Below are 15,554 nucleotides of genomic sequence, written 5' to 3'. Positions count from 1 at the left end.
AGGTGTCCGTAACAACCAATCAGGTACCTGCTTTCATTTTACTAAGAATTGTAATACATTGAGAGCTGGCATATGATTGGTTAGTTCGGGCACGTCCTGCACTTGTTTTGTTAACGGAGAAGCTCTACGTGCTGATCAGCTTGCCCTCCTACTGTCCTCCCAGGATGCAGTGCGCGGTCACAAAATGGCGGCGCCCTGTGCTCGCTGTTGCCTTGGTAACATGCGGCTGTGGCTCCGCGGTGTGACTAGGCCGCGGGGTCTTGCTATAATAATATCAAGGTGCCGAACCCGCTGTTACAATGCGGCTCCACCTGATAGCCAGATCTCTCCTTCCTCGCCGACCTTGCTGTCCCAGCTGTCCCCCGGGCTCACCCTGCAGCCGGACTTCATCACCGACGAGGAAGAGGCCGCATTGTACCGGGAGCTAGAGCCTGTTTTGAAGAAGAAACGCTATGAGAGCGGCCATTGGGATGACGTGAGTGCCCGGGGGGTCGTGTGTAATTATTGGCGCTCATAGTGCTGTCCTTGGTGGTCTATACGCCATAGGGTGCATTTACATGAGTTGGTTTCAGCTGCGTTCAGTTTTTACAGGTAAAACGTTTATTTGACGTGTTTCGCTCTCTCGCAATTCGCCATAATATTGCCTGCGGATCTGCAATGGTTTTTGATTACATTTTTTTTTTACCGCTTGTCCAAAAACGACTCGTGTAAATGCACCCGTATTCCTTAAAATGTCGCACTTATTTCCCGCTATTATGAGCGCTGGGGATATGTCTTTAGGCTAAGTTCACACGTCACAATCAAAATGTGAAAATCAAGGCACAAAAACACATTTTGACTGTGACGTGTGAATCCCCCTTTATGTCACATGAAAATCTGTAACAAATGAACACCGGTAATTCCGTAGGTAATATCCACACTTTGTATACAATTCTGCTACCCTTCGGGCCTGTTCACATCAAAGTTGGCTTTCCTTCCGGGGTTCCGTCGGAGGTTACCGTTGGGTGGACCCGCAACAGAAAGTGAAAGTGAAACCACAGCTTCCGTTTCCGTCACCATTGATATCAATAGTGACGGAAACATTGCTAATGGTTTTCGTTCGTCAACGCTACGGCAGGTGTCCGTTTTAATGACGGAATTAATACCGCAGTCGACTGCGCTATTGATTCCGTCGGAAAAACGGACACCTGCCGGAGCGTTGACGAACGGAAACCATTAGCAATGTTTCCGTCACCATTGATATCAATGGTGACTGAAACGGAAGCTGTGGTTTCACTTTCACTTTCCGTTACCTCCGAAGGAACCCCGGAATGGAAAGCGAACGGTGATGTGAACAGGCCCTCAGATGAGATGACTTGAAATCTCGTGTTCTTCGCTAGTGCTGTATTACGCTGCGGAGTTGCTGCAGTACATTGCGCATGTAGTATGCACCGTGTGCATGTGGCCTTCGGGTATGAAATGACTGACTGGCCTAGCGTATCGCCTACATATTTTCGCCAGTTTTTTTTTTTTCTACCGGGTCCAGAGACTGTGAGGCGCAGTTACAGCAGATTTGAGTGCCGTTCCCTATGTATACCACGTTTATGAAGCCGCACCATGACCGCTTTAGTTCATGGCCAAAAAAAAGTGCACCCTGCGTGACGGATTTACTAAGAAGAATGCAAGCGGCACATAACAGAGTGGAGTAGGAGACATAAACATGGCGTTCATGCTAAACGTAATTTTATGCATTGCAAAACACGTGTCATAGTACCTGCTCTAGCAAAACTACACTGCAATTGGCGCCATCTATATATTTTCATTCACTGCAGGCGATCCATGGCTTCCGAGAGGTAGAACGCCTGCACTGGGCCCCTGAATCCTCCACCATCTTACAACGGGTGAGAGAGAAGGCTTTTCCTCCTGGGGAGAACCAGCTGTCTCTTGTCCATGTCTTAGACCTCCAGAAAGATGGCTACATCAAACCTCACGTGGACAGCGTCAAGGTAAGGATGTCTGGTGGACCAGGGTGTATGGTGAAGCAGTGACCTCGGTGTGAGCCGGATACATGTACGGAGCTAATCTTACTTCTCCCTCACCAGTTCTGTGGTAGCACCATTGCCGGCATCTGCATGTTATCCAGCAGCGTCATGCGGCTGGTTTCCGTGGATAACCCAGAGGAGCGAGCGGATCTATTGCTGCCCAGACGTTGCCTGTATATAATGAGGTCAGTAGTTCGTGTTTGATTCCTGTGTTTCTATAGAGGGGGTGCTCCATCTTTGGCTGCTTACGTCCTACACAACTAAAGAAGAACTACCTACGCCAAGGAAGACCTGACCTCTATCAATGACCATGCAAGTGGAATTGGCCAATGTATGACCCTTTAGATTGTGTCTGTAGTCATCATTGTGTCAGCCACTGTCTGGGGAGGTGGTCCTTATATTTTCTGAGGTTACACCTCTATTATAAAGCTGGAGGTTCACATCATTGACAGCGCACCCCTCCCACTCCCTGCACAGTGACCTCTGTACATGTCACAAAGCATGCCCACTACACTCTCTCACAGAAGTCAATTTCCAACCCTCTTTATTATCTAGAGTAAAGCTGGCCATACGCATAAGATAGCTGTCGGCTCGATACTTGTTCAGCCGACAGCGATGTGTCCCAACCTCCCAATAAATGTATAGTGCTGCCCCCTTGTTTAGTCCAATCTTCAATGACTAGACGGTGCTCCGGTCCCAATATGGCCGCATGTGACCAGACCCGTCCATCAGCGCCCTCTATTGAATAAAACTCTGCGCACGGCACTCTACTTTCTTTTATGTTATTCAAGGAAGGCCGTCGATGGTCTAGTCATATGCTCCCTCATCAGCGGCCATGTTGGAGCTGGAGCTCCGTATACAGTGATGAAGAGTGTACTAAACGAGGGAGCGGCATTATACAAAGACATGGGTACTGATCTCCTAAGAACAATATATTAGTGACGTTATGCGATGTTTCCAGCAGATTTTGGAAAGGAAAAATAAAATTGTCAACCATTCTGGTGGCCATGTATTACATTGGTGCCCATTCATGTATGCTTGAACAGTAGTTGTGTGTGTGTGTGTGTGTGTGTGTGTGTGTGTGTGTGTGTGTGTGTATATATGTGTGTGTGTGTTTGTTTTTTTTCATTATAGAGCTTATATGTTGCTTACGCTTTGTCACCTTTCATCTCAGCGGTGTCGCTCGCTACAAGTTTACCCATGAAATCCTGCGCGGTGAGGAATCCTTCTTCAATGGCGTTCCTGTACCGCGAGAGCGACGTATCTCGGTCATCTGCAGAAATCTTCCTGCGAGCTGATAAGGTGGACTGATCTACAGGTGCTGACAAAGCTTGCTGCCCTTTTTACTCCTGTCCTAGCTTATGACCTTTCTGACACCGATGAGTCCAGGTGACTAAAATGGTCTTCGATGTGTTGATATATTTGTAAAATACCTGAAAATTTCTGTCTAACGATGAGTAATTAAAGAGGACCTGTGAGCACGGTAATGCTGTCCTAACTGCAGGCAGAATAATTGAGCGACGTGCCCTGATTCTAGTAAGCTAGATTTCTACTCTGAAGCGCCGCAGCATTTTAGAGAAGGTATTGTTTTAATAAGTGCCGGACTCGGGGAGGGGGGGGGGGGGTGTCTTCTGAGCGGCTTCTAGATCTCTACCTATACACAAATAGGGAGAGGTCCGTCAGTCAAACTGAGCCGGGCGGGGAGAAGCCAGAGGGGAGCCGTCCAGCCGAAACGACTCTCGAGCCGGGCACTTAACACTGGCCGCAAGTCAGTGTCCAAGCTGTGAACCCGGCCCCAGAGTGAAACGTAGTTTAATGCACGCGGTCAGGGCAGCATGAGCATGCTTGACAGGTGGATTCTCTTTAGGGCGTGCTGGAGTAAATCATTAGGATAATTTTATAGATCTGTACAGTGCCATCTAGTGGAGTAGATGGCACATTAACCCCTTCCCGACATTTGTCGTAAGTATACGTCATGGAAAGCCAGTGCTTCCCGCAAATTGTCGTATAATTCCAACAAATGGATGGCACCAGCTCATAAGCTGAGTCGGGGCCATCATCCCCGAGTGTCAGCTGTAGGTTACAGCTTACACCCTGCTGTAATGGCGGGCACCGAAGTTAGCTTCAATCCCTGCCATTAACCCCTTAAAGGCAGCGGTCAAAAGCGATCGCTGCATTTAAGGTGTTTGCAGCTCATCGGCATCCCAGCAATGAAATTGCTGGGATGCCAGTGGCTACAACGGCAACCGGAGGCCTAATAGTGGCCTACCGGTCTTCCCAGTACGGAAGACTTCCAGGCCCCGGCCGCGGGGCCTAAAAGGCTTCCGTAGCCATCGGCAAGATTGCTCAGGAGATGGTCATCAGCGGTGGATGTCAGCTGTATGTTAAAGTCCAATGTGTCACGAGAAAACAATCTCCGAATCGCTTGGATAGGTACAAGCATTCCGGAGTTATTACCACTGAAAAGTGAGATTTCCAATTTGAAAAATGAGGCTCGGCCAGGAAGGTCAAAAGTGGCCAAAGCAGGAAGGGGTTAAAGGAGATCAAAGGCTCGGGAACTTTTCAGTCCAAGTCCATTGGAGGTCATGTAGGGCTAATATCTGCCTGCATTAACTATTACACTACCAAAGTGCCTCTTTTTCCCTCCATCAGTACGTGGTGTGCAGTGCAATCCTACTCCTAAATTATGTCTCATTCTCCTTTAAGGCCGGGTTCCCACGTAGCGTAAACGTTGCGGAATTTTCGCAACGCATTTATAGTAGCAGCAAATTGGATGAGATTTAGTAAGTCTCACGCCCACGCTGCGGAAAAAACACGCAGCATGAACTTTAATAAATTGACCTGCGGTGCGGAATTTAATTCCGCAGAATGTAAATTTCTGCTGCGTTTTCGTTGATTTTCTGTTGCAGGTTTTCCCCATTGAGTTCAATGGGGATGCAGAACCCGCAACAGAAAGCCATGTTTTGCAGCGTAATCTCCGGGAAAAAAAAACATACTTACCCAGAGCGCCCTCCTTCCTGCAGTCTGGCCTCCTGGGATAACGTTTAATCCCACGTGACCGCTGCAGCCTGTGATGGTCACATTGCCTGCAACGTCATCGTAGGAGGCCGGAGGGGACGCAAATGAGGGAAGGGGTTAAGTGTGAGTGTTTGTTTTTTTTTGTTTTTTTTTATTGTATTTTTTTACACAGCGGAAATTCCGTCCGAAAAACCTCACCACAATGTGGTGCCATTTTTCAGACGGAAGGTGCTGCGGGTTCCAGTTCGGATACGCTGCGTGATTTCTACGCCGCGTATACGACCCGTGGGAACCCGGCCTAACGGTGCGCTGACACGTGGCGTACGTGCATTGTATTTTTACGCTGCAGAAAACTACAATGTATGCCTATGGGAAAAATATCCTGTAAGTACGCCACGTGTGAGCGCGTCCTAAATCTTCAATCGTCTGTTAAGTTAATGTCTGATAAAATCATAAAGAAATTCTGCCATTTTTAAGTTTTTTCAATGTTATTTTATTGTCAAAGATCTGCAATGGAATAAATAAATAATTTATTTGTACATAAATAGTTTTTGTTTTTTTTTTGTTTTTTTTCCCTGGCTGCTAAAAGTAAGACTAGTTATAGAAGAAAACGTAGAGGGAGATACTGTGTGTGCAAATGTTCCTGCCCTGAACTCTTCATGATCTCCGCATCAATATCCCAACCTCTTACATGACAACCGTTCGTGTTCAGATGACTCTCTCATTGCTCTACATGACAGGTCTGTGTTTAAAGCGTTAGATGCTGGGACCCCAGCAATCCTGAGAATTAGCGTTGTCTCCTTTAAAATGAATGGGGGTCACTTAGGTTTTTGTGACTCATTTCATTGGAGAGACATCGGGAATGTGTAGACTAAGGATCTGCTTAGTCTTAGGATTAGTTGGGGGTCTCGGCTGCTCGATTCTTACTGATCTGACTTTTATGGTAAAAGGTTATTTAATTATTTTCCTTGGGAACACCCCTTTGACTGGCCTATCTACAGTACATACTATTAAAGGGGTTCTCCACAGTTACAATTTCTGACCCATCCAGAACAGAAATTGCCAATCTATTCAGTAATCCAAATAATCTACATTCAAGGTGTGCAGGAAGGCATCTTAAAGGGTAACTAAACGTTTAAAAAACTTTTTTGAAGTTTTGAGCGATGGGGGTCTGAGTATTGAGTCCCCCACCGATCGCTAAAACGAAACGGGAAAAGCGCTCTGGTGAACACTCTGCTGCTTCATTTCTGATCGGCCTTCCTCTGAGCAGTGTACGGGCTCGATAGAAAGTCTCAGTCTGTACGCTGCTCGCTCGGCTTTCCGAGGAAAGCCAATCAGAAACTAAGTGGTGCATCGCTCACCCGTGCGCTTCTTTCTGCAGCTTCGTTTTAGCCATCGGTGGGGATCTCTGTGCTCGGACCTCCACCGATCAAAACTTCTGACATGTCAAAGGTTTTTTAAAAGTTTAGTTACCCTTTAAAGGAGGTTGTCTCATGAAGACAACCCTGGTCCGTATGCCTTATGGAGGCACATGGATGTCATAGAGGGAAAACCGTCACACAAAACCTGCCTCTATTTGCCAGAGCAGCGAGTCCTTAATCAAGCGCAGCTCCTTCTCTGGCAGACCCGGCGTGGCCATGTATTACTTGGTCTGCCCTTCATTTAATCTTTTGGCATGTATTACTACATTTCCCCTGCAGCAACATGCTATACATCTATTCATGCGGCCTTTTCCGAACATGTTCAGTTTACAGTAAAAAGTTCTGCAACGATCTAATATACTTTGTATTTCAATTCTTTACCTTTATCAAGTTCTCCGCTTACTGTCAGTGAATGAAAATTATTCTTGTTTACATCCAGTGTCTTGTGTCCAACCGACACTGCTGCCACCGCTAGTTACACGCAAGAGCTCTGATACTGTAACAAGTCGTGATCCCGTTTTCTAGTAACGAACCCTTCTCCTGTGTCAGCTGCACATGTTGATGTTTTTTTTTTACCCTCTGCCATTCTTATTTGCAGCCAGAGATTTATCAAAACTATTGCAAATGAAATGTGGAGTAATTGCCCATAGCAACCAATCAGATCCCATCTTGCAGAGGCCCTTTTAAAAACTGAAGAAGCAATCTGGTTGCCATAGGCAACTCCTGTTTTCATTGCACCAATTTTGAACTTTTACAATGTTCCCATCACTGACCGCAAGCAGAGATCATCAACATAGTAAGGAATTAAAAGACAAAGTATATTATTTGCAGAACTTTTCGTTCTCTAATAAGTTTTGTTTTTTTACGTAAAACACATTTTTTTTTTTTTCCGTATTCGGGTTTGCCGTTTCTTCCTGAAGTCCTCTCTGTTGTCACCTTGGCCTCCGTTGTCTGGCGGCAGGTGCTCAATCGATCACATCCATAAAGAAGTTCACTACTGAGCGGCTCTACGTTACGTTCGGGGCTCATCACCCTACACAGCTACACGTTGCAGCTGACAGTTTTTCTACTGTGTGCCACCTGTGACTGTCATCCAGAAAGGCCACGTCTTCGTAGTGCGTGGGGCGGCAGCAGGGTTCTCCAAATATTTTCTCCTCCAGAAGGGAAGGGAGGTTGCTCTTCTGCAGCAGCCGTGAAAGAGTCAGGTCGTGGTTTGTACGGGATCGGGGACACCCTCCCCCGCAGTACTTGAATAGGACGGTCTCTTCAGACTCATACCCAAGTCCAAGGTCTCTGACTCGCAGCAGTAGTGTCTTAAGTCGGCATTCCCGATCCTCCATGCGAGAACGTCCTGACTGCGCCAACCTTCTCCTGAAACGTGGGCGGGGGACGCCGTCCGATAACAATGAGAAGGTGCCAGAATCTGTGAAGGAAAAAGGAATGGTTTTTTTTGTTTTTGTTTGGAATATGACTCCATAACCATCGCTGTCTGCAGAAAATCTTTAGACGAATATAATCTTATCAGTAACTCCTGATCATAGATCTATCTATCTATCTATCTCATATCTATCATCTATCTATCTATCTCCTATCTATCTATCTATCTATCTATCTATCTATCTATCTATCATCTATCTATCTATCTATCTATCATCTATCTATCTCTCTCATATCTATCTATCTATCATCTATCATCTCATATCTATCTATCTATCATCTATCTTATATCTATATATCTTATAGCTATCTATCTCATATCTATCTATCATCTATCTATCTATCTATCTATCATCTATCTTATATCTATCATCTATCTTATATCTTTATCTATCTATCTATCTATCTCTATCTATCATCTATCTTATATCTATCTATCTATCTATCATCTATCATCTCATATCTATCTATCTATCATCTATCTTATATCTATATATCTTATAGCTATCTATCTCATATCTATCTATCATCTATCTATCTATCTATCTATCTATCTATCATCTATCTTATATCTATCATCTATCTTATATCTTTATCTATCTATCTATCTATCTATCTCTATCTATCATCTATCTATCTATCTATCTATCTATCTAGCTATCATCTATCTTATATCTATCTATCTAGCTATCATCTATCTTATATCTATCTATCTAGCTATCTATCTATCTATCTATCTATCTATCTCTCTCATATCTATCTATCACAAGGAAATATATATGTTATATATTCTCCTATGTTGGATATCATATCATATGCTATATATTATATTCTCTTATGTTACATAGTACATTGTCGTATACTATGTTATATTGTTCAATATTATATTCTCTTGTTATATCATGCTATATATTCTCTTGTTACATATTGGATGTGTTCTATAATATATATTCTCTTACGTTATAACAGATATTCTATATTATATTTTACACTCTCTTATGTTAAATAGTACAGTCATATACTATGTTATATTATGCAATATTATATTCTCTTCTGTTATATCATGCTATATTATATATTCTCTTGTTACATATATATCATACATAACAAGTTATATAATATCGCACAACGTAACATATAATGTATGGAATCTAAGAGAATATAACATAATATATAGTATATGATATACAAGAGCATATATATAATATAACATACAGACGTGTGTGTGTGTGTGTGTCACAAGAGAATATATATTATATTGCATGATATATAACATAAAAGAATATAATATAACATATAAGAGAATATAATACATAGTTTATTATATAATATCCAACATAAGGGAATATATAATATATACGGTAACCAATATAATGTTTAACAAAAGAAATAATATAATACATAACAGAATATAATAGATAATACATTTGATAGCAGAATATAGTATATAACATATAAATTTACATAATACGTAAGAAAAAAAAAAAGGAGAATATAATATAACATATAGTATATGACATAAGTGCCATAAGAGAAAATATAATATATTATAAAACCTATAATCATCCTTATATTTCAGCTAAAAAACAATCTTTACCTGGGCAGTTGTGTGTGACACATTGTTAGGCATTTCAGCCTTTTTTTAATTTATTTTTTTCCTTAGAATTTTACCACTAGGGGGCATTGTGCCCTGTATTTGAATTCTATATTCTATAAATGAAAATGTGGCAGTGGTAATGACTATAAATAGGACATTGTACACGGATTCCTATGGTACCACTCTGTTAGCAGTGATAATACGGTATATATGAATCTACCTTGCTGAGATTGTCCTCCACTTTCTATCACCCCAGTAGAATCCAAAGCTGCCGAGGCCACAGATCCAAGCAGTCCAACCAATAGGGTGACCCAAAGTGACTCCCCGCATCTCATCTTGTGTACTGTGTCAGACCAGCTCTGCGAGAGAAACCTCCAGTCCCCCAAAATTTATACCCATCGCCTAGGATGTTTTAACATGTCGTATGCTGGACCTTTCCATATAAAGCACGCGGTGCTTACACGGGGGGAGTGCTTGGAAAATCGAAGCAGGATTTCTTTGATTCCTCAACACTGCGTCACCCACCCACCCCAAAGAATGTGCCTTTTGTAGTAATGTGTGTTGTACATTAGATTTATTCTTATATATACACATATTATGTCTGTATACATATATTTACTATGTAATTGTATAGAATGTTGTCTGTGTGGGTGTTATAAAATATATATATTCATTGAAAAATAGTTTGTAAGGAAACAATATTTGGACTATATACCTGTGCTACTGAGTATATTTCTATGTGATCACATCAAAACACTTAAAGAGCTTCTTCATTGTAATATGTCTTGTGTACTGTATATCTATCTATCATATATCTATATATCTATCAATCATCTCCTATCTATCTATCTATCTATCTATCTATCTCATATCTATCTATCATCTATCTATCATCTCATATCTATCTATCTATCATCTATCTATCATCTCATATCTATCTATCTATCTATCTATCATCTATCTATCTATCTATCTATCTATCTCATATCTATCTATCTATCTATCTATCTATCTATCTATCTATCTATCTATCTATCTATCTATCTATCTATCTATCTATCAATCATCTCCTATCTCTATCTATCTCATATCTATCTATCTATCTATCTATCTATCAATCATCTCCTATCTCTATCGATCTATCTCATATCTATCTATCTATCTATCTATCATCTCATATCTATCTATCTATCTATCATCTCATATCTATCTATCTATCTATCTATCTATCTATCTATCTATCTATCTATCTATCTATCGTCTATCTATCTATCTATCTATCTATCTATCTATCTATCGTCTATCTATCTATCATCTATCTATCTATCCCATATCTATCTATCTATCTATCTCATCTCTATCTATCTATCAATCATCTCCTATCTATCATCTATCTATCATCTCATATCTATCTATCTATCTATCATCTCATATCTATCTATCATCTATCTATCTATCTATCCCATATCTATCTATCATCTATCTATCTATCTATCTATCTATCATCTATCTATCTATCCCATATCTATCTATCTATCTATCTATCTATCTCATCTCTATCTATCTATCAATCATCTCCTATCTATCATCTATCTATCTATCGATCTCATATCTATCTATCTATCTCATCCTATCTATCTATCTCATATCTATCTATCTATCTGTCTCATATCTCTACCTCTATCTATCTACCTCTATCTATCTCATGTCTGTCTGTCTATCTATCTATCTATCTATCTATATCTAGATTGTTCCCTATGTCATATTTATTTACTTATTTTATTGATATAGCGCAAACGTATTTTTCAGCGATGTACAAAGTCTGTCATTATTCACTGGAGTGTGGGAGGAAACCTTGCAAACAGTTGATCCTTTCATACGCCAGTCTTAGACAGAAGCCAAAGGAGTAAGATGTGGCAAATTAAGCGGCGCACGCCTTTTACATTGTTTATTCATCTATAATATCTTTCTATCTCATATCTATCTATGTAATCATCTATCGATCCACGCATATTTTTATTTTCTAACCATTATATTCAGATTGGAAAAATGATGAAACTCATCCACATATTATGGTTGTTGGCGTTTATCAGAGCAGTAAGGGGTTAAATATGTGAAAGCATTAAGGGAGAGGGGGGCGGTTGGTATCGGAACTGAATTCCTGTGCTGATTACAGACAGATGAATACCTTTTATGTAATGAAATATATAGGATTAGGTGTTCATGACAGTCACGAAATTATAGCGCACCCCCCTTCATACGTCTGGTAAAAAGATCAGACACAGTCTACCTCCCCTGCACTTCACCTGTCATCATATATCTGAGAGATAGGGCAACTTCATGGACATCTTTGTATCGTAGCTCCAATATGACTGCATCCTCTTCACCAGAGATCAGAGCTGCTGGAACCTAATACATCACATGAAATGACATTCCTCTTCATTAGCTTATTCATTAATAGAAAGGCTTTTATCAAAACAAGTATGTGAACCCCTTCAGCGGAAAATCAAATTGTCCCATTCTTCCTTACAGAACTACTTTAACTCATGTTTATGGACTTTCTTGCTTAAAGGGGGTTAAACCCATTTTCAAATACTGTTAATAGAGGGGATCGCCGGTTCAGGACCTTCGTCTATTAGCCACGGTCCTCGCTCTGGTGGAATCGGCATTACGTCTGACAGTTCATTGAGTTCATCCAGAACTGTGTAATGCTTTGTTATTCCTGAGGAGGCGTGGCAGGGGAATTGAACACTTGCTGCTAGCTTCCACCACAGATTATAGTATGAGGGGTACCAGTGATAAAAATCTATCCTGGTCAAGTGATGAACACACGTTGAGCTTTGATAACCGCTGTAACGAGCCGTGCGCCCATCACATGACTAGGGCTTCGTCATAATCTGATAGGATTATGTGTCCTCCCCATTTGAAGAGCCTGTGTGAGAGATGAAGTTTATGGTGCCCCTATGAGTGACACAGGTTTATCCCCACTGACTCACGGAGAAAAAGTGTGTCACCAGAGCCTGATTCAGATTGTTGCTATGCCACAGCGACAATGGGGTGGATCTGATCTCTAGTGATAGTCTATATTATTCAGTACCCAACGTTTTCTTTTTTTGGACTGTGATCGACTATCTAATCTATCCGTGAGATCAGGAGCAGGGCAATGGCTATAACAAACAGCCACATCCCTGTTCTAATGGTGGAGATCAGAGATACCAGAGATCAGCGAGAGCCTGAAGGGGGGGCAAGACTTCCCATTTGATTGTGTCACAGGAAATACCTGACACGATCTGGGCCCATACCGTCCATTAAATTACCCTAGGGTTGTCGGACCATATTCCCTGTTGTTAGGGCTTCCCTATCCGTACACAGGCTAATGTACTAACTGAGGAACGGGCTTGAGGACAGTGGGTCTCAATCTAGTAAACCCTAGTGGTCGCTGAGCTACGATGTTTCCATAACTCCCGACAACCTGGCCAGGAAGTGGCTGGGAGGCAGCGGAGCCGAGTAAGCTAGAGCGGGGTTTAGGAGGCCCCATTCTAGAGATATGCTATAAATGTCCAAGATGGGAAAAGTCCTTCAATTTATTTATAAAATAGGAAATCATGCAGATTTCTAATATATACTTATTTAAAATTCGGATCACATACCATTCTTATACCAGTGTAGTTGCTTTTGTCTAAAAAAAATAAATGGTATAGAATAAACCGCATTCCAAATTATTATGCAAATGTTATTTTTCGCTGATTTTCCTAAATAGTCGATGCAAATGACAGTCAGTATAATCTTCAAGCATCAACCGTTGGAGTATAATGCGAATTTTATTGAACAAATCTCCTAATGATAACAGATTTTTTTTAAGAAGTAAAAAACTCACAATGCACTGTTTCACATTATTATGCACAACAGAGATCAAAACATTTTAAAGGTTGTAAAGAGAACTAAAATGGTAATTTGTTGAATTTGCAGCATCAGGAGGTCATATTTACAGAAATCAAAAGCTCTTTCAATCAAACAAAACTTAACAGGCCAAGTTACATGTTAACATAGGACCCCTTCTTTGATATCACCTTCACAATTCTTGCATCCATTGAATTTGTGAGTATTTGGACAGTTTCTGCTTGAATATCTTTGCAGGATGTCAGAATAACCTCCCAGAGCTTCTGTTTTGATGTGAACTGCCTCCCACCCTCATAGATATTTTGCTTGAGGATGCTCCAAAGGTTCTCAATAGGGTTGAGGTCAGGGGAACATGGGGGCCACACCATGAGTTTCTCTCCTTTTATGCCCATAGCAGCCAATGACACAGAGGTATTCTTTGCAGCGTGAGATGGTGCATTGTCATGCATGAGATGGTGCATTGTCATGCATGAAGATAATTTTGCTACAGAAGGCACGGTTCTTCTTTTTGTACCACGGAAGAAAGTGGTCAGTCATAAACTCTACGTACTTTGCAGAGGTCATTTTCACACCGTCAAGGACCCTAAAGGGGCCTACCAGCTCTCCCCATGATTCCAGCCCAAAACATGACTCCGCCACCTCCTTGCTGAAGTCGCAGCCTTGTTGGGACATGGTGGCCATTCACCAACCATCCACTACTCCATCCATCTGGACCATCCAGGGTTGCACGGCACTAATCAGTAAACAACATGGTTTGAAAATTAGTCTTTATGTATTTCTGAGCCCACTGCAACCGTTTCTGCTTGTGAGCATTGTTTAGGGGTGGCCGAATAATAGCTTTATGCACAATTGCAAACCTCTGGAGGATCCTACACCTTGAGGTTCGCGGGACTCCAGAGGCACCAGCGGCTTCAAATACCTGTTTGCTGCTTTGCAATGGCATTTTAGCAGCTGCTCTCCTAATCCTATTAATTTGTCTGGCAGAAACCTTCCTCATTATGCCTTTATCTGAACGAACCCATCTGTGCTCTGAATCAGCCACAAATCTTTTCACAGTACGATGATCACGCTTAAGTTTTCTTGAAATATCCAATGTTTTCATACCTTGTCCAAGGTATTGCACTATTTCGCGCTTTTCGGCAGCAGAGAGATCCTTTCTCTTTCCCATATTGCTTGAAACCTGTGGCCTGCTTAATAATGTGGAATGTCCTTCTTAAGTAGTTTTCCTTTGATTGGGCACACCTGGGAAACTAATTATCACAGGTGTCTGAGATTGATTACAATGATCCAAAGAGCCCTAAGACACAATACCATCCATGAGTTTCATTGAAAAACTAAGAATTAAATGTTTGACACTTAAATCCAATGTGCATAATAATTTGGAACACGGTGTAGAAATGCATCCATAGGATAACCGAACAGATTAAAAATGGCAGCAGCCATGTGGCATTCTGGTGACACTGTCGCAATTTTTAGTCATTCAGTTAGTCTGTGGATGCATTACACAGGACTAATCTGCAGGCTATATTATTCTACTGTGACAGGGGCCTCATGCAGTATAATAAATGTATGTGAGCAGAATTTCTAATACATTGTATGTTAGAAAACTATGATTTCCCTTTTCCACACAAAAATAAAAAAATAAATAAAAACTGCACAACCCCTTTAAGGGATCCTGAGATAAGAGTCTACTTAGTAAGGCAGAGGTCTGGACTCTAAGGGTAGGTGACTGAGACCCTTGTCTAGGCAGTCCTGAAGAAAAACTCCAGGACATTGCTGGATCAGTTCTGCCTGTTTTTTTTACGAACACCAAGAAATAAAGATCCATTTGACTCTTGCCTATGCCTTCTTTGTTGAATGTGCTCTGAATTGGGACAGAGCTTTCGAGACTGCATCAAAGCCCTTTAGATTACAATAGGGGCTGGTGAACATATAGTATATATATTATATGGAGGAAAGTATTGGGACACTTTAATCACTGTATTCCGGTGTTTCATTCAGTCCAATTGCCACAGGTGTATAAGATCAGCACCTCGCCATGCAGTCGTCTTTACAAACATTTGTGATAGAATGGGTCGTACTAAAGAGTTTACCGAATTCCAGCGTGGTCCTGTAATAGGACGTCACCGTTGTAACAAGTCAGTTCCTAAAATTTCTTCC

General features: G+C 41.4%; 1 protein-coding gene across 4 annotated transcripts; it reads left to right on the top strand.

Annotated features, from left to right (window-relative positions):
• The first annotated feature begins 153 nt into the window (after window positions 1–153).
• Window positions 154–10,133, top strand: ALKBH7 (alkB homolog 7). 4 transcript variants are annotated; one of them, XR_012882588.1, is made up of 6 exons: window positions 155–475; window positions 1,812–1,985; window positions 2,082–2,206; window positions 3,196–3,410; window positions 5,629–5,779; window positions 9,751–10,133. XR_012882588.1 is itself a non-coding variant. In XM_075859143.1 (5 exons), the coding sequence occupies exons 1-4, from the start codon at window positions 185–187 to the stop codon at window positions 3,317–3,319; spliced, it is 714 nt and encodes a 237-aa protein (XP_075715258.1). In that variant the 5' UTR covers window positions 154–184; the 3' UTR covers window positions 3,320–3,339; window positions 9,754–10,131. The 4 variants fall into 4 exon arrangements, 2 of the variants coding, with proteins under 2 accessions (XP_075715258.1, XP_075715257.1); XM_075859143.1 differs by lacking the exon at window positions 5,629–5,779 and having other exon boundaries at window positions 154–475; window positions 3,196–3,339; window positions 9,754–10,131; XR_012882589.1 differs by lacking the exon at window positions 5,629–5,779 and having other exon boundaries at window positions 9,751–10,131.
• Window positions 10,134–15,554: the final 5,421 nt, after the last annotated feature.

The sequence above is a fragment of the Rhinoderma darwinii genome, chromosome 3 (genome assembly GCF_050947455.1).
Source record: "Rhinoderma darwinii isolate aRhiDar2 chromosome 3, aRhiDar2.hap1, whole genome shotgun sequence".
Classification (NCBI taxonomy): Eukaryota; Metazoa; Chordata; class Amphibia; order Anura; family Rhinodermatidae; genus Rhinoderma; species Rhinoderma darwinii.
This window is presented reverse-complemented; position numbering and strand designations above follow the sequence as displayed.

Coding starts and splice junctions, on each gene's coding strand:
- ALKBH7 (XM_075859143.1), top strand. CDS start 185: ATGGCGGCGCCCTGTGCTCGCTGTTGCCTTGGTAACATGCGGCTGTGG. Junction 1,986..2,081: donor CTCACGTGGACAGCGTCAAG/GTAAGGATGTCT, acceptor CTCCCTCACCAG/TTCTGTGGTAGCACCATTGC. Junction 2,207..3,195: donor CGTTGCCTGTATATAATGAG/GTCAGTAGTTCG, acceptor CTTTCATCTCAG/CGGTGTCGCTCGCTACAAGT.